Raw genomic sequence first — 18,594 nt, 5'->3', positions numbered from 1 at the left:
AAACTCTTTCTAATACCAATATAAATATGCACTGTCCATAAAAAATGCATAAGCGTTTCAAATATCACCTGCTCGTGTTCAGTTATTACTATGCTGTAGTCAAGCTCATATCTTAGGAGGGGAAGGGATATTACAGTCCTTTTTCCTCTTCCTCTTTCCTTCTTCATTAAGGTGAGGGATTGGGTTTCACACCTGACTTTTATATTCCGTGATTTCATTTTGTGGTAGTCGCATATACCAGAGACCCAGACAGTAGATGGATGATTTGTTCAAGGTTTTGTAAATCACAGGATACCTGGGATACATCTTTTTCTTAGGAAATTTAAATCTTTTTTTCCTAGATGTGAAATCAATTTTTCAGTTGTTTAAAACTTCTTTGCCAGCTCATATCCATAAACCCAATGAGTTATGAATAATTACTGTGCACATTTTTACTAAGTCTGCACCATATTTTAACACTGTATTGGCCGTAAGAAGAGACACTTATGTGGTAGGGAGATCTGTATAACAAAATATGGTGAGAGCTAGTTTACAAGTCCATGAACAGAAGTGATAGAAAACTATATAATTCCTGGAGTTCAAGAGCTAAAAAGTGAGTAAGGAAGTGGTTTGGGCCATTCAAAGCAGCAGATGTCACTGCAGGGGGAACCCCCAGCACACCTTTACTTGAATTTGCATTCATTCAGATACTTGGATATGATAAGCAGAGAGCTAGAACAACGGGAGCGCGCCGCGGAAGAACAGCGCCTCCTCCAGATGGACAGAGAAGAAAGACGACAGCGGGAACAAACAAGAAGGAAACTTAGTCTTCGCAGAAAAATTGAAGAGGTGAGGAGGTACACTGAAAATTTAAGAGAAAAATTGTGTGCACTATTTTATTTGTAAATAATTTTAGCTGTCTCTCATACTTCTTAAAGGCACGTAAGGTCTAAATAACTTAATCCTCATTCATCTTTCTTCACAGCTATTATACACAAGTTGTTACATAAAACAATGAGGCCGATGCCACAAATTGTATATGTGAGTCAATATCGGCTTTTAAAGAGATTATTGTGAAAGTTGCCAGACACCATTTAACTCCCCTATAGTCCCCAAAATGAGCAGGATACTTTTTAAAATTTAGCTTTCATAAAAAGTAGCCATGCCAACAATAACCATGCCTGCATTCCTAATAGACATGCGGTAAGGAAAGCCTATGTGAAAGCCAATGGATGCCGTTCATTACAGCCGACCTGATCTCTGTCAGGCTGGTGACTTGTCCTAATTGGCTTGGTGGTGGTGGGCAAAACACACAGGTTGACTGTAAACCCTAAGTACAGGAACATTGTGTTCTGCAGGAATGGAAGGCAAAAGAGATGTTACTTCTGAGCAAGATTGGAGAAGACGTTAAAAGAGAAGCTAGGATAGAGGAACAAAGGCGCAGAAGCAGAGAAGAAAGTGACAAGAAGGTAGATTTCACCTTAACCTCCAATTTGGGCTGTAAGAGGAGAAGCTTTTGCTAGTTTGATTTTTGAAAGTACACAATCTAAGACGGCAGTGGGTCAATTCCCCCAAATGATATGTACTATATAAAACTGAAAGTTATGAAAATTTTACTATATTTGGTGAATATTATGTTCTGCCTATAATATAAAAAGAACTGCCCTAAAGTCAGAGGTATCCATACCTTTGTCTTTATCTTAAACTATAAACTATACTTGTAATTCCCGTAGAAAAAAAATGACATAATTAATTTTTCTCAGAATCAGAACTGCTTCAAAAGAGTTCTCAATTTTTACCCACCAATTTTTAGAGTTAGTGCTTTTAATTTTACATAACATATAGTATTTTATGATTTAGAGTCTAAATCTGTATATATAGAGAGAAATCATTTGTAACCCCAGCACCACCACATGACTTTATTGGTACACACACAGGCACACTTGTATAGAATTTCTACAAATGTTTACATAGTCCCCAAATAAATAAATTCATGTTATACTTTATGGGCTTTATTATAGATTGCCTTTTCATTTAATTAAATATCAATGACAATATATCAAACATAAATGACAAGATATTGATCAAAAATAGTGTAAATAACTTCCTTAGGTAGTTTATTTATGACAAACCTAGAGATAACTATAAGTTTTATATAATTTGGTTATATTGGTATATACTGCTATGTTACAACTTTTTTAATATTGGAAATTCAAATATGTGTGATATGATAACCTTTTAAACTACTTTTGACACCTGTGCCTTTTGGTATTATCAGGAACTCACTGCTCATATGGCAAGTTCAGTTTATTCCAACTTATTTTAATAATAATTATTTTTAAAAAACAAGGAGCTTTTTAAAAAGATTTTATTTATTTATTTGTAGAGAAAAGAAGGGAGAGAGAAAGAGAGGAAGAGAACTATCAATGTGTGGTTGCCTCTCGCATATCCCCTCCTGGGGACCTGGCTCGCAACCCAGGCACGTGCCCTGACTGGGAATTGAACCTGTGACTCTCTGGTTTTCAGGCTGGCACTCAATCCACTGAGCGACGGCAGCCAAGACAAATCATTATTTTCTAATATTGAAATTTTCACCACTTTTTTGAGAGAGATTTCTCTCCAAGTTGGTCGGGGGGGTTTTCTTGGTTTGTTTTGTTTTGTTGCCTTCAGACCTCTCTGAAAGTATCTTTGTTTTGAAAGAGCAATAGAATGCTCCCGGTTTCCTCTTAATCTTTTCCTACTGCTAATTCCTATTCAATGGGCCCTCACTAATTGTAGTGGCAACTAGTGCAGTGGATGCATTTGGCACCAGGAGGACCCGTTACACATCACCACGGGTGGCAGGCCTGGCAACACCACAGGCTGTTTAAACCGTGTTAACGGCTAAGCTATTTGAAGTATTGATATTTCCCATAGAGTTATTCTAAATTGTCTTTTTAAAATCATGTTTTAATACAAGAGGCTTTTAATTTATTTATGTGTGTTTCAGAAGATTTTTGTATATTTTTCTTTTAGATTTGACATTATATACATTTTACTCCAGATGAGCTTAGTTACATAAGTCTTTAAATGATTTTTGCATTTTATCTTTGCCAAAAATAAGTTGTATCAGTCTATTTCTGAACTCTTTTATTTTGCTCTCATTTGTCTGACTTACTCTCCTGATTGTTGTATCTTTAATAATTCTTCAAATAAGTTGTACTGTAGATAGTGCAGGTCCCGCTGACTGCTGCTTCAAAAGCCAGTATTTGAGGGGCAGGTGCTGATGTAAAGGCAAGTAGTTTATTCCGATGCCAACTCTATGGAAAGTGAGAGACTCTTGTCTTAAAGCTCCCTTCTCTGTGAAGATGGGGGACTTTTGTCTCAAAGTCCATCCCCACAATCCGGTGCTGGTAGAGATCTTTATTAGAGGGGGAGGGGAAGCAGAACAGAGATCAAGAGAGAGGGCTGAAAAGTTCTCTATGAGCAGGCAAGCACCGTCCATTCTGATAAGGTGAGTGATGGTACAGGGTGCACCATCCTGGTTTGTCATCCTGAATTCATGTCATCCTGGATCCACAGCTGAAAGTTAAGTCCCCAGAGCTGGGATGACTGAAGGTCTGAGCCCATATCTTTTGAAGTCAGTCCCCAGGATTCTTACACAAACAGGTTGTTTATCTATAAGCTGCATATTAGTCAGAGTCAGCACTTAGAGACACAATGTCAAGAGAATGGCGGAGTGGGTTACATTATATTGTCTATAGATAAAGGTAGTTTTATTTCTTTTTAAATCCTCTTCTCTGTCTTTCTTTTCTTGCCTGACTGCATGAACTAGAACCTCCAATATAATGTCATATAGAATTTGTGATAGCAAGCATTATTATCAAACATTTTTTTGCCCATCTCTCCTCTCTACAGACATATTAGGCAGCTTGATGTTGTCCCACATCTCTCTGATACTGTCTTTGTTGTGCAGTTTTTTTCTCCTAGTCCTTTCCTTTTGGGTAGTTTCTGTTTCTCTACAAACATTAATTAGTCTCTTCCATTGAACTGTCTACTGTGTTATTACTACATCCATTGCATTACTATCTCACATTTTAAAAATTGATTCAGGTCTTTTTTTACATCTTTCATGTCTCCTTTTTACCTTTTAAATATGTGAAATGTAGTTATGTTATCTATGTTAATGTTCTTATCTTTAGTTCTAACATTTGTGTCATTTCCGGGTCAATTTTGATTGACTGATTTACTCATGTTAAAGGTCATACTTCATTGCTTCTTTACATGCTTAGGAGGCTTTGGTTGGATGCCAGGTATCATGAATTTTACTTTTTAGGTGTTCAGTATTTTTATAACCCTATAAGTATTTTTACTTTTTTCCTTGGATATAGATAAATATCTATCTAAATCTATATAGATTTATTTAGAAACAGTTTGATATAGGTCTTGCTTTTTAAAATTTGCTATTTGGAACCAGAATCATGCTTAATCTGAGACTAGTAACTCCCACTACTGAGGCAATACTCATTTTAATACTCCACCCAATGCACTGTGAATGCAATGTTTCCAGAGTGGCTGGGGAGACTAGATGTGCTAGGTAGGATGAGGAGCACTCTTCTCGCTAATCCTTTAGGACGGACCTTTTTGCGGCCTCAGTGCTTTCCTTTTTTTTTTCCCCACCTACATGTACTGATCCGTTTTCTTGCTGAATGAACTAGGGAACCATGTGAAGAGTTTGGGGATTCTTGTTCTGTGCAGTTATATCCTTTCTAGTACATCCAGGACGGATATTAGTCCAGAGAGTCACAAAACGAAGCCACATGTCATGTATTATATTATTTTTACCAAAGGTAGGCCTGCGTGTCTTGTGATTACTCAGTAATCCTCCAATTATAGATAATTTAGAAATTTCCTTGAATTCCCAAGATAGCTATGGAGTAAGAGGCTATCCTGTCTGATCTGAAACTGGACTACTTCCCTGAATATATACAGCGAAGAAAACTGAACCTTTGTATTAAATGTGTGTATTCACCATGTGTGGCCACAAATGGACACTCACCCCTTAGTGTCCTCTCATATTTGTACTCAGAGTTACCTGACAAGTCATAAGACAGAAATGACTGTTGATTTCCAATGTACAATTATATTATAAATATTGATTATGCATTTCTAAGTAGCAAGTTGATGTTAACCAATATATTTCCTGTGATGTTTTAGAAACAAGCCCTTTTAGAGAAAAAAATGGCTTATCATATACAAAAAATACAAGACAATGGCTTTAAAAAAGAAGAGACCGAAAAAAGTGTATATGACTACAGAGGACAGGATGGAACATATTGTGAATGTAAGAACATTGAAGCTGATGTGGCTCTGTAGAAAGTATTTTTCTATGTACTTATCTAAGAATTATTTTGTAAAACTTTGTTTATTTATTCTCGCTCTACTTGCTTTGTACCAGGTGCAGCTCCAGGCATTTCCCTATTGCAGTTTAAGTTGAAAAGTAGACAGGTGTGAAAATTGGAATAAACTAAAATAATCTTACCAAGTGGTTCAGTGGGCAAGCTTGCCTATACTATAGTTCTAACCAATTTCTCTATACTTAAAATTATGTATTTTTTTGCTACTAAAACTTGAAAAGGTTGTGTGTAAGATAATGAGTGTCATATGCCAACATAGTTTTCTGCTGTGTTGCCAGCTAGAAAGAATAGTAGCCAGCACCAGAGAAAAACAAAGGGGAGAAGGAAGGGAGGCGTTAGAGAAAGAAGGGAAGCAAGGAAGAATGGAAGGCAAGAGGAAGAAAATAAAGGTTAAAGGAGGAGTATTGACTTTGTTATGACCAAACCCTCCCAGCTTCTTTTATTTATATCATGATAAGAGTATAGAGGCATTTATAAAATGAATTTAGGTAATGATATTAATTAAAATTTCATGGCCAGAATGGAACAATATGGGCTTGCTTTAATTATTTGTGACTAGGTAGTATCCGAAGAAACAGGCTCACCTTCCATGAAGTAGCCGTCACAGCATCCATCAACCCCATCTGTCCCTTTAACCCTGTTTTGGGGTGAGCGCCTACCTGTGCCACTCCTGTAGGATACTACCAGTCTGCACTGGCCCTTAATTTAACCTACTCCAAATCCATTCTTTTTAAACTGCTACCTAGTTATACTTAAAACTCTGTTCTGATCGTTTATTCTCTTGGTCCCAGAACGTGAAGATCCCCATTACCTCCGAAATGAAGCTCAGGCTTCTTAGGCAGCCATCCCTCATCATCCGGTGTCCAGATGAAATCTAACTTTGTTTTTACTTTATTGCACATATCTCCTTGAAGAGAGCAGCTGTGATCTAAGCACTGCATATACAGACTCTTGAGACAAACTGCTGAAGTCCAAGCCCTGCTTTACCGTTCTCTAACCGTGCAAATGGCTTGGATAATAGCTTAAGCTCTATATGCCACCATCCCATCATTTAAAAACAGAGATAATAGTCCTAAATAATTCCTATAAAGGGCTTAAAAGTTCTAGCCCATAGTAAACACTCAGTTTGTTTAACTGTCCAGTCAAATGAGACTACTGACCACTCCTAAGCATAAATCACCGTTCATATTTTCTGTGCCTCTCTTTTCCAATGTTTTCAGACTGGAATGGCATGCTCACCAACCATCAATCCAAATCCTATCATTGTTTAAGCTCCACTGTAAATGCAACTCCATAAAGTCTTTCTTAATAACCCTAATTGGAGCAACCCTCTCCTTTGAATCCCTACATTACCTTGTGCGATTCTTGATACACCTATTAGGTACTTCTGTCTCAATCAACCATGATATCATAATCTTTGTACTTGACGGAGTACCTAGTACTGTATGTATGCATGCCTGCATGCATGTAAGTATGTATAGACTAACTATATGTTTGCCAAATGGGTTAATTCAATCTATTCATCTCATTGAGATGGTGACAGGAATGTGTTGCTTGAGAAAAGAAATCACTTCAATAACTATATACATTCCTTACTCTTCCACTGTGAACTGTTTCATTTAATAAGAAGAGAGTTTCAAGTAGACATTTTAAACATTTTTTACCTCAAAACTCCCTCTTTTGAAGAAATCAAATATAAACTTAATATGTATTATCCAGGTGACAGAGGATAAGAATATTTGTTTCATAAATGAAATTAAGTGATACCTCTACTGTGATGCTGTCATCTTCGGCAAAGTAGGCAGCTTCCAGGGGTACCTGCGAGGGGAGCGCAAAGAGAGTGGGAGAGGGCCTGTCAAGTGGGTCTGCTCCAGCGGGAAGGCAGATGGCCCTCACACTTTGCATCTCAAACAAAAGCCCACTGAGCATACATGTTGTGAAGATCCTTTGCCCTCCTAAGTGGTTAGGGACGGGAACTATAATCACCTCTATCATGAAGAAGGAATATGTCAGTGGTGGTCTATGCCAGGCTATGAGGCACATCTAACAAGTGCAATAGTGACTGTGAGCTGGTGGGTCTCTGGCCAGCAGCTACGTTAGTATGCATCCACACACAGAGGAAATTACATTTGACAGTTGAGCTGTGTGTAGCTTTTCCTCTCTGCCAGGAGAAAAATCTGTCCCTCCAAGCATATCATTTAACTTGAGTGGGTAATATTTCAGGAGTTCTGTCTTTCTTTGTATTTCATATCTCTCTCTTTGCTACAATGCCTCCCCACAGTCCCACATATAGATTAACATATGGCTGAATTACTCTAGGGCATGAAGAGAGAGTCTATTTTGGGTAATTCTGTCATCACCATTATTAAACATAAATGTTTTATTGCATTTCTTTAAGCTTATTTGCCAAAGAAGAAGAAGAAGATTCATGATGATATAAAGACAATTTATCCTGTTGTTGACCAGAAAGCAAACAAAGGTGCTTATGATAATTGACTTGTGTGGTAAGAAATACTACATAGTGACTTGGGAAAAAACTGTGTTTTGAGGACTTCTTTTGCTTAAATGCAAAGAAATCCTCAAATGACTGTTTTAGAGTGATTCTTGCCAACAGTGATAAAACCTATATTGCTTTCAGAAGTTGACTTCTAGTTATTAATTTAGTGTTTTGAACTTAACATTACATTATCATTTTAGAAAAATTAAATGAAGGGTCTATTGCTATTAAATGAACAGTACATGAAAATGAACGATTTGCAAAATAGTTTTTATAATGCTCAAAATGATTTTAGAAAACTCTGAAGTGAGTCATAAGTAAAGTACATTAACTGCAAAGCCACCTGGAACCCTATTGAAGTGTATCTTCATTATGTATGTCACACTGTGTTACTTCACCTTGTCTATTAGAGCTCATTGGAACCCAAATGACAGCGTGAAAAACCCCCAAATATTACACTCCCCAAAGTATAAGATTTTTCAAAATTAAACAACATTAATCTCCTCCCACTATTAAAATTCCAGGGGAAATTAAAGTATAAAAGTTAAATCACTTTGTTTTTATCAGTTAATATCTAAGGGGAGGAACGTCCAAAGTCCTCCCCTGAGTACCTAGTTTCACTAGTCAGTCTCATCAAGGTTCAGGTACCTGAGAAGAGACAGAGTAGCCTTAGCTGAAACTGTATTTCATGCCCAGAACCACTGAGGTTGAGTCAATTCATTTCTAAGCTTTTTGGATCCCTTTTTAAATTCCACAGATTTTTGTACAATACACTGAAGTGTTCTTACAATACACACAATTATGACACCAGCTCCACATCTACTAAAATGTAGACAGTGAAACTAAATTATCAGTCTCTAAACCAATTATATCACATAGGATGATCTAAAACTCTAGTGTTTAATGCAGCCTGGACTGGTCTTACTGATATCAACAAATCCCGGTGGTACTGAAGGAAAGGACGCTAGGTGGAAAGTATCATTTTGAAACTCACCAGTGTACCTGTCTAACTGTAACAGCTGTGCAGGGATCAGGCCTGTAGATTTAAGTGTACTTGGGAGGCATATTCTATTAAATGGTGAATGCTGAGACTATATTGATACATACCAGGAAGGGAGGGGAACTTAACTACCTACTCTCCACTCAAAGAAGAATGGCATGTGAATCATTCTATTCTGTGAATTTTAGAAATGTAGAGAAGTTAACATCACAACTTATGTATTATTAGAAGTATCTGTGTTTCCCATTCACCAATATCAAACCTTCTCAGCTTCCGTTGTATCGCTGAAACATGACCACAGACCCTACACAGTGTCACTGCTCTCACACCCTTGGGGCAGGAACTCTTCCAGCAGAGTTAAGAGCTCTGGATTTTGTTTGGTCTCAGCTTCAGATCTTGTCTCTGCATTTTTTTTTTATTCTCAAAGAAAGATCCTGAGGTATTTTGCTTTTAAGTACCCTAAAACAAAATAGAATTTTTGGAGCAATTTCATGAATTTTAACACACGTGTGGGTTTGTGTGGCCTTTATCAGAATCATAAGAGAACAGTTCCAACATTCTAAAAATTTCCTTTTGCAGTCACACCTCCTTCCCTTCCAGAATAACCCCAAACAACCACTGTCTGTTCTACATTACCATAGTATGTTCCCCCTTTGGAGGATGTCTTATAAATGGGATCATAAGGTATTGGCCTTTTGATAATGACTTCTTACACTCAACATAATGCCTTTGAAATTCATTGAAGCTATTGCGTGTCAATAGTTTACTCCTTTTTATTGCTGAGTGGTATTCCATTATATGTATGCACCAGAGATTGTTTATATATTCACCAATCAAAGAACATTTGGGTTGTTTCCAGGTTTTAGTGATTATGAATAGAAAAGTTAGCAGTATTTGTATTCAGCATTTTGCATGAACAAGTACTAGGTCATATGGTAAGTGTATGTTGGTGTTTATAAATAACTGCCCTAGTTTTCTAGAGAGCTGTAACATTTTGCATTCCCAGCACTAATACAAGAGAGATCCATTTGCTATGCATCCATGCAACCATTGGTATTATCAGTAATGTTTATTTTAGCCATTCTAATAGATGCAGTGGTGTCTCATTCTGGTTTTCACTCTCATTTCCAATGCACATCATACTGACTATTCACGTACCTGTTGCCTTTTTAAAATTCTGCTTGGTAAAGTATCTGTTGAAACTTTTTGCTCATTTCTAGTTAGGTAGTTTTCTTAGTGTTGAGTTTTCGGAGTTATTTATGTATTCTAAATATAAGCCTTTTCCAGATATGTGACTTGTATTTTCTCTCTGTGATTTGCCTTTTCATTTTCGGTTCCATTGATTATCCCTTACCAATACTGTACTGTCTCAGTTATTGTAGCTCATTATTGTCTTTAAATGAGGTATAATTCCACTTGTATTTTTTCTTTTTTAAAAAAATTATAGCCATTTTAACTCATTTGTTTTTTTTCATATACATTTTATAATCAGCTCATTTACAAAAGTTATGCTGGGATTTTTTGAATGAAGCACATTAAATCAATCTACATGTCAATTTGAGGAGAAATATATTTACTAAGTAGGGTCTTCCAATTCATAAATATGGTATCTCTATTTGTTTAGGTTGTCCTTGATTTCCTTAATACATATTTATAGTTTTCAGCATAAAGATCTTATATAAATTGTGTTACATTTACAGATAGGTATTTCAATTTTTGATTTCTGTCATACATGGTATTTTTAAAATTTGGTATCCAAATGTCTATGGCTATTGTTGTTACTATATATTTTTGCACAGAACTTTTAGTTATTGTTCCAGATAACAAGGTGCTTAGCTTTTTACAATCAATTGTGAATAAATATTTTATCTCTCTAAGTGGAATGTGGAAAACTCACCTCTACATATGTCTCTTTATCCTCCTCACCTTTATTATAGTTCTTATGTATTACATCTACATACACCACATATCCATTTAGACGATGCAATACATTTGGTTTTATATAACTAAATAGGGGAAGCATAGTCAACTGTGAGTACTTTGTTTTCATTTTGGTTTCCCTTTAATTCCTGATATCTCAGGTTTTTTATTTTTATTTGTCATTGTTCAATTACAGTTGTCCCCATTTTCTCCCCATTACTTTTCCCCACCCCACCCACCCCCACCTCCAACATTCATTCCTGCCCTCACTCTTGTCTTTGTCCATGGATCCTCTGTGCATGTCCCCTGACATCCCTTCGCCTTCTTTGCCCCATCATCCCTCTCCCCCATCCCCTCTGGTTTCTTTCTATTGTTTTTTTTCCTCAGTCTGTAAAACTCCCCTAACATCTCTTTTAGAACAAATTTTCTGGCACTGAATTATCTCAGTTTTTCTTCATGTAAGAATGTCTTTATTTCACTTTCATTCCTGAAAGAAACTGTTTTTACTTGATATAGAAGTATAAGTTAACAGGTATTTTGTTTTTTTATTTTTCCAGATCTTAAAAAAATGTTATTATATTTCATTGTGGTCATCATGGTTCTAATGAAATAATTACAGTAGTGGAATATTTTAATCCTCTATAATTAATGTGACATTTTTCCATGGTTCTTTGGATTTTTTTGGGGGGGTAGTTTTCAGTAGTTTGATTGTGTGTATCTTTGCGTGGATTTTTTTCTTCCCTCTCCAACCCTTTAGCCTTCACTCAGTTTCTTTTCATTGTTTTTATCTTTTGCCAAATTTCTATTAAGCAGACCTTTTTCCTGACAAAGAGAACTACCATATTTTGCCATGTATAATGTACTCCCATACACAATGTGCACCCATGTTTTTGGCCCAAAATTTCAGGGAAAATGTTTTGTTTTAATATTTTAATTCAATTTTTTGTTTAATTATGTTTAGAAACAAAACCAACTGTCATATTTCCAGGTATTATTTTGCATATGGATATTGTTATTGTTTTCTAGAGTTACACTTTTAATGCATAAGCATAAATAAGAGAATGAAAAATATTTTTTCCTTTTTTTTACTGTTGGTCAAATACAGTTTCCATTTCCCCACCACCACCTCCCACTCTCTATCTTATTCCCTTTGGCTTTGTCCATGTGTCCTTCATACATGTTCCTTGATGATCCTTCCCCTTATTTCCCCCATTATCTGCCTCCCTCCTCCCCTTCCTCTGGTTCCTGAGAGTTTTTTCTTTATTTCAATGAGATATGGAATTAGTACTACACATACATAATATGCATCCTTATTTTTCCCTCAAAAATCTGGGGAAAAAAGTGCATATTATACATGCAAAATATAGTACTATCCGAATCTAGTGATAATCATAACAATCATTTTAAAATATATTTACTGCATGAATGTGTGCCCTTAAACTATATATAGACATATGTATACACACCATTATTAAGATATTTTAATGTAACTTATAATGCTGTTGTGACTTGCTTTTTGCGCTCGGTGTTGTGTTACAGAAGTTTTATCTTTGTGCTGCCTGACACTTTATTTCATTATTAATCTTATCCCATTATGTGAATATACCACAATTTATACATCTGGGTTTTTTTGTTCATAGAACTCTCTGTTATTTGAACAATATTGCACTGAACATTCTTGTACACATAAAACTCCTGCTACAGGTGGACAAGTGATTCTCTAGGAATTATGTACCTAGGTATAGGATTTCTGAGTCATGTATCCTCTTCTGGGAAATTGTGTTTTCAAATATTTTGTCCACTTTCTACTGAATTACACTTCTTACAAATTTGAAAGATTTATTTAGTCCTACTAGACACTCATTATTGTATACATAGATATGTCATAGGACATATTATTATTCCAAATTATGGGTTATTGCTATTCTTTTTGTCTTTTTGATATATAGAAACTCTTAATTCAATGTAATATAATTTTGCATTTTTTTCCTTCATGGTTTGTGTATTTTGTTACTTTTTATTTGAGGTTAATTTGTGTGAGTTCTCTTTGATACGGCAAAAGTATTACTCTTTTGTCTATTTATATGGCAAATATTCTTACAGTTTGGTCAATGACTTTTCTTTAGCTTTTTAAATTAAGCATTTCAACCATTTAAAAGCCCCAGTAGAACCCTTATATGCCTATCACTTCACTTCACAATAACTCATGCAAAATTGTGTCTTGTCTACGCACTCGATCTCTTCCTGCTGTCCGAGGGTTTTAAAGTACATCCCATGCAGAATAGCATTTCATCCATCAATATGTCAGTGTGTGTCTAACAGATAAGGATTATGTTTTAATACATAACCAGAGTGCCATTTTCACACTGCACAAATTAATAATCCCCTAATGTGATTAAATATTTAACCACTAACTTTCTAATATCATGAATGTTATTAACATTGTTTGCTGTTGGTTTGAATGTACCCTGGCAGGCATTGCAAGTTTGTTCTGCGTATCCCTCCACCTTTCTCCCTCTTTTTATAAACTACAATGTATTTGTTGAATAAGCTGAACTACTTGTCCTGTTGTGTTCCTCATAGACTGGACTTTGCTGATTGCATCTATATGGTACAGTTATGTGTGTTGTTTCTTCTGTTCTTATAAAGTGTTGGTTAGATCAATATACTCTCAGGTTCAATTTTTTAGTAACACTGGTTCATAGAGGACAGTCTGTCTATCCCTTGGGAGACATATAATATCTCATTGTCTTTCTCTCTGTGATGTGAGCAGCCATTTATATTCAAAACCTATGTCTAATATTTAGTTAGGAGCTGCAAAATTGGGATATTTTAAATTCTATCATTTCTTCTTTGTAAATAGGCTGGAATACTTCTATAAAAAGAAACTTCAACTACTGTTTGGTTACAGTGTGGCATAGGATACTTAGGTAAAGCAGACCGATGCTTAATATTTTGCCATCATTTATCAGTTTATACTATAAAAATGGCTTGGTAGCATCCTCCAACATTGAGCGATTATTTGTGTGTATGTGTGTGTCAGTCTGAGTTCATAAATTTAAATAAATTTGATGTGCTTCAATACACTGTTGTTACTGTGTTCACTGATGCTGATGTTGCGACGGCTCTGGCCAGTGGGAACCCCTCACTACTACTCTTTGAGTCATCTGCAGCATAAGCTTAGAGATCTGGGGTAGCTTCTTTTCTCTCTGGGAAGACAGGATTATCCAGTGTACCTTATACATGTCCTATTGCTTCAGCATGATTGTTATAGGTATCATTGAAAAGACAAAGTGACCATGTATAGATGGACCTATTTATGGACATTCTCTTTTCTTTTATCTGTCTGTCAGAATGTGAATTCATTATACTCTTAATTACTGTAGGCTTATAACAAATCTTGTATTTGGCAGTTTGAGTTCTTTAACACTTGTTATTGCTCATGATTAACTTACTTTGCTAAGGTCTTTGCATTTCCATGAAAATTTTAAAACAAGTTTTTCAATATCTGCAACATAGTCTGGTGGGATTTTATTTGGATTCATGTTTCATTTCTTTCCCTTCCTAGCTAGGACCTCCAAGTTGGTGTTAAAAAATGGTGATTGTGTACCCTAATCTTCTTCTAAAACTTAAAAAAAGAGATAGATAAAAATTAGAATATTAGTTCTAGTCTCTAAAAGATATACTTTCAGAGAAAGGACATGACCTCATATTTCTAGTTCACTAAAAAGTTTCGTCATGAATGAGTGTTGAACTTTAATGTATTTATGCATCTTTTTTGATTTTTTTATTTAATTATTGTTCAAGGACAGTTTTCCTTCCCCCACTCCCATCCCAGCCCACCCACCCGTGCTCCCCACCTCCCTCCCATTTCCACCCCCCTTAGTTGTTCTCCATGTGTCCTTTATACTAGTTTCTGTGAATCCTTCCCCTTTTCCCCTGAAATTCTCTCCCCTGTCACCTCTGGTCCCTGTCAGCCTGTTCTCTATTTCAGTGTCTTTGGTCATATTTTGCTTGCTTGTTTGTTTTGTTGTTTAGGTTCCTGTTAAAGGTGAGATCATATGGTATTTGTCCTTCAATGCCTGGCTTATTTCGCTCAGCATAATGCTTTCCAGTTCCATCCATGCTGTTGCAAAGGGTAGGAGTTCCTTCTTTCTTTCTGCTGCATAGAATTCCATTGTGTAAATAAATGTACCATTGTTTTTTGATCCATTCATTTACTGATGGGGATCTAGGTTGCTTCCAACTCTTGGCTATCATAAATTGTGCTGCTATGAACATTGGTGTGCATAGGTTCTTTTGGATTGGTGTTTTCAGGTTCTTAGGATATAATCCTAGCAGTGGAATTACTGGATCAAAAGGCAGATCCATTTTTAGTTTTCTGAGAAAATTCCATAGTGTTTTCTATAGTGGTTGTACCACTCTGCAATCCCACCAACAATGCACTAGGGTTCTCTTTTCCCCACAACCTCTCCAGCATTTGTTGTTTGTTGCTTTGTTTATGATGGCCATTCTGACCAGCGTAGATTGGTATCTCATTGTAGTTTTAATTTGCGTCTTTTGATACCTAGCAATATTGAGCATCTTTTCATGTGTCTCTGGATCCTCTGTATGTCCTCCTTGGAGAAGTGTCTGTTCAGTCCTTTGCCCATTTTTTAATTGGGTTGCTTGTCTTCTTAGAGTGGAGTCGAGTAAGTTCTTTATGTATTTTGGAGATTAAACCTTTGTCTGAGGTATCATTGGCAAATGTTTTCTCAAACAGTTGGTTCTCTTTTTATCTTAATACTGTTTTCTTTAGCTGTGCAGAAGCTTTTTATTTTGATGAGATCCCATTTGTTTATTCTTTTCTTTATATTCCTTGCTCTAGGGGACATATCAGTAAAAATGTTGCTGCATGAAATATCTGTGATTTTCCTGCCAATGTTCTTCTCTAGGACTTTAATGGTTCCACGGTTTATATTTAAGTCTTTTATCCACCTTGAATTAATTTTGGTGTATGGCATAAGTCAGTGCTCAAGTTTTGTTTTTTTGCACGTAGCTGTCCAGTTCTCCACCACCATTTGTTGAAGATGCTATTTTTACTTCATATTATGCCATTACCCCCTTTGTCGAATATTAATTGACTGTAGAGAGTTGGGTTTAATTCTGGGCTCTGTTCTGTTCCATTGGTCTATGTACCTGTTTTTATGCCAGTACCAGGCTGTTTTGATTACAGTGGCCTTGTAATACAGTTTGATGTCAGGTATTGTGATCCCTCCTACTTTGTTCTTCTTTCTCAACATTGTGGCTGCGATTCGGGGTCATTTATGGTTCCATATAAATTTTTGAAGTGTTTGTTCTATGTCTGTAAAATATGCCATTGGTACTTTAATAAGTATTGCATTGAATCTGTAAATTGCTTTGGGTAGTATGGACATTTTGATGATGTTAATTCTTCCAATTCATGAACATGGTATTTGTTTCCATTTGTTTGTGTCCTCCTTGATTTCTTTCTTCAGTGTTGTGTAGTTTTCAGCATGCAGGTCTTTTACTTCCTTGGTTAAGTTTATTTCCATATATTTTATTTTTGCTTTTGCTATATCAAATGGGATTTTTTCTTGATTTTTGTTTCTGCTGATTCATTGTTAGTATACAAAAATGCCTTTGATTTCTGGATATTGACTTTGTATCCCACTGTTTTGCCAAATTCATTTATTAGGCCAAGCAGTTTTGGGGTAGAGTCTATAGGATTTTCCATATACACTATTATGTCATCTGCAAACAATGACAGTTTTGTTTCCTCCTTTCCGATTTGGATGCCTTTTATTTCCTTTCCTCGTCTGATCACTGTGGCTAAAACTTCCAGTACTATATTGAATAGAAGTGGTAAAAGTGGACAACCTTGTCTTGTTCCTGATCTTAGTGGAAAAGCTTTTAGTTTTTGCCCATTGACTATGATGTTGGCTGTAGGTCTTAATATATGGCCTTTGTTATATTGAGGAATGCTCCCTCTATTCCCACTTTGCTGAGTGTTTTTATCATAGATGGGTGTTATATCTTATCAAAGCTTTTTCTGCATCTATTGATATGATCATGTGAGTTTCATCTTTGCTTTTGTTTATGTGATGTATTACATTTACTGATTTGCAAACATTGAACCATCCTTTTCTTTATTATTATGTTTAGTATTTTTTGTAAACTCGGTTGTACTGCTATTTCCAATTTTCTTATTGCTAGAAATTTGTGTGTTTTTTTCTGACCAATCTGGCTATCCCTTTATGAACTTTTCAGAGTCGGCTGTTAGTTTTGTTTTTTTCTCTTGCTTTTTAATTTTTTTGGTTTTCATTTTGATCGTTACCAATTTCTTTCTTATCCTTACTAAGTATTGACAAGATATGAAATAATTAAAATGCTGATGCACACTGGTGAATGCTGTGTAAAATGGTAAGCTCACTTTAGGAAAAATGTGTGGCATTTTTTAAGTTAAACACATGCATACCATATGACCCAATATTCTACTACTAGGTATTTACCCAGTAGAAATGAAACAAATGTATACACAGAGACTTGTTCATGAAAGACATAAAGTTTTCGTTGCAAGAGGCCAAAATTGTAAGTAATCCAAACAACAGGGAGTATGTAAAAAATTGTGATGTATTCATCATACACTGCAAATCTCTGAAAAAAATTAACACATGCAACATTATGTTGAGTGAAAAAAGCCAGCCAAAAACAAAAAGAGCACAACACTCTCCGATTTCATCCATATAAAATTCTAGAGAATTCAAAACCATTTCATGTGATGCCAGGCTGTGCTGTCAATGGATGGGAGGGCTTACAAGTGGATGAGAACACGTCTGAGGGTCTTAGAAATGTTATTTTGATTATAGTGATGATTTCATGGTTATTTACATTTTAAATATAATAAAAACAATAAAGTAATTTTTTAAAAAACATTCAATTTAAATAAACACAGTTTAATGCATTTCAGTCATACTTCAATAAGTTGTTTAAAAAAACTAGTGTTTTTTTCTTTCATTCACTTTTAGAACCCAGAACAAATGTTATTCAACAATCACTAAATATTTCAAAGAATGTTGGGAGAAAACCAACAACTCCAGTTGTTTGTCAGTCAAATATACAAGATTATGATACTGAGCAAAAGGTATAAAATTGTGTGTCAAACTTTTGTATGGTGATTATTAACTTATCTAGTTAACTTTCACTTCTATAAACTACCTCTTTCCCTACAAGCACAGTACTAATTGGTTAGGAATATTAAGGTCTATTCATGATTCATGATTTCTGAAAGTGTTGAGTTAACTTTATGTTCCACTCATTATTTAATTTACCAGAAACTAATCTAAACAAATACTTAGCAATAATAATGATAATACTAAGTAATGCTTATTGAGTATCTCCTATTGGCCAAGCAATGAACTAAACCAGAGGGAAGGGAAATGAGAAAATTGGGTCATACTGGATACGTAGATAAATAAGACAATCACTTGAGGACTTATTGTCAAGTGGGCCAGAGAGACACTGTAAAATGGTGTTTACACTAAAATGAGATTCTGGAGTGATAAGTTTTATTTTGATTCTAATTAGTGTTTTCATTAAGCATTAGATTAGATTAGAATAGATTGGATTTTCTTGCCCTGAAACTAATTGTTTTACTGTATAGCTTTAGAACCAATCATTAGTAGTCTCCATGATTTAAACAAAATGTTGAATATTGGAAGAGGAACACTTTTGGACATTGCTACATACTGAACTCAATTTCAAAATAGTTAAATTTGAGATCCCTGGGAAATGTATTCTAG

General features: G+C 35.4%; 1 protein-coding gene across 1 annotated transcript in view; it reads left to right on the top strand.

The window, feature by feature from the left end:
* The window catches only part of FSIP2 (fibrous sheath interacting protein 2), a 72,028-nt gene that overhangs the window by 6,626 nt on the left and 46,808 nt on the right, over positions 1–18,594 (top strand). Inside the window, exons 6-9 of the mRNA XM_037044747.1 lie at positions 687–828; positions 1,338–1,448; positions 5,176–5,302; positions 7,774–7,854. Of these exons, the coding sequence (XP_036900642.1) occupies positions 687–828; positions 1,338–1,448; positions 5,176–5,302; positions 7,774–7,854 (461 nt within the window). The remainder of the gene's footprint in view (positions 1–686; positions 829–1,337; positions 1,449–5,175; positions 5,303–7,773; positions 7,855–18,594) is intronic.

The sequence above is a fragment of the Sturnira hondurensis genome, unplaced genomic scaffold (assembly GCF_014824575.4).
Source record: "Sturnira hondurensis isolate 20B ecotype Veracruz unplaced genomic scaffold, ASM1482457v3 Scaffold0004136, whole genome shotgun sequence".
In the NCBI taxonomy this organism is placed as follows: Eukaryota; Metazoa; Chordata; class Mammalia; order Chiroptera; family Phyllostomidae; genus Sturnira; species Sturnira hondurensis.
The sequence above is the reverse complement of the archived record's forward strand: the minus strand, read 5'-3'. Positions and strand labels throughout refer to the sequence as shown.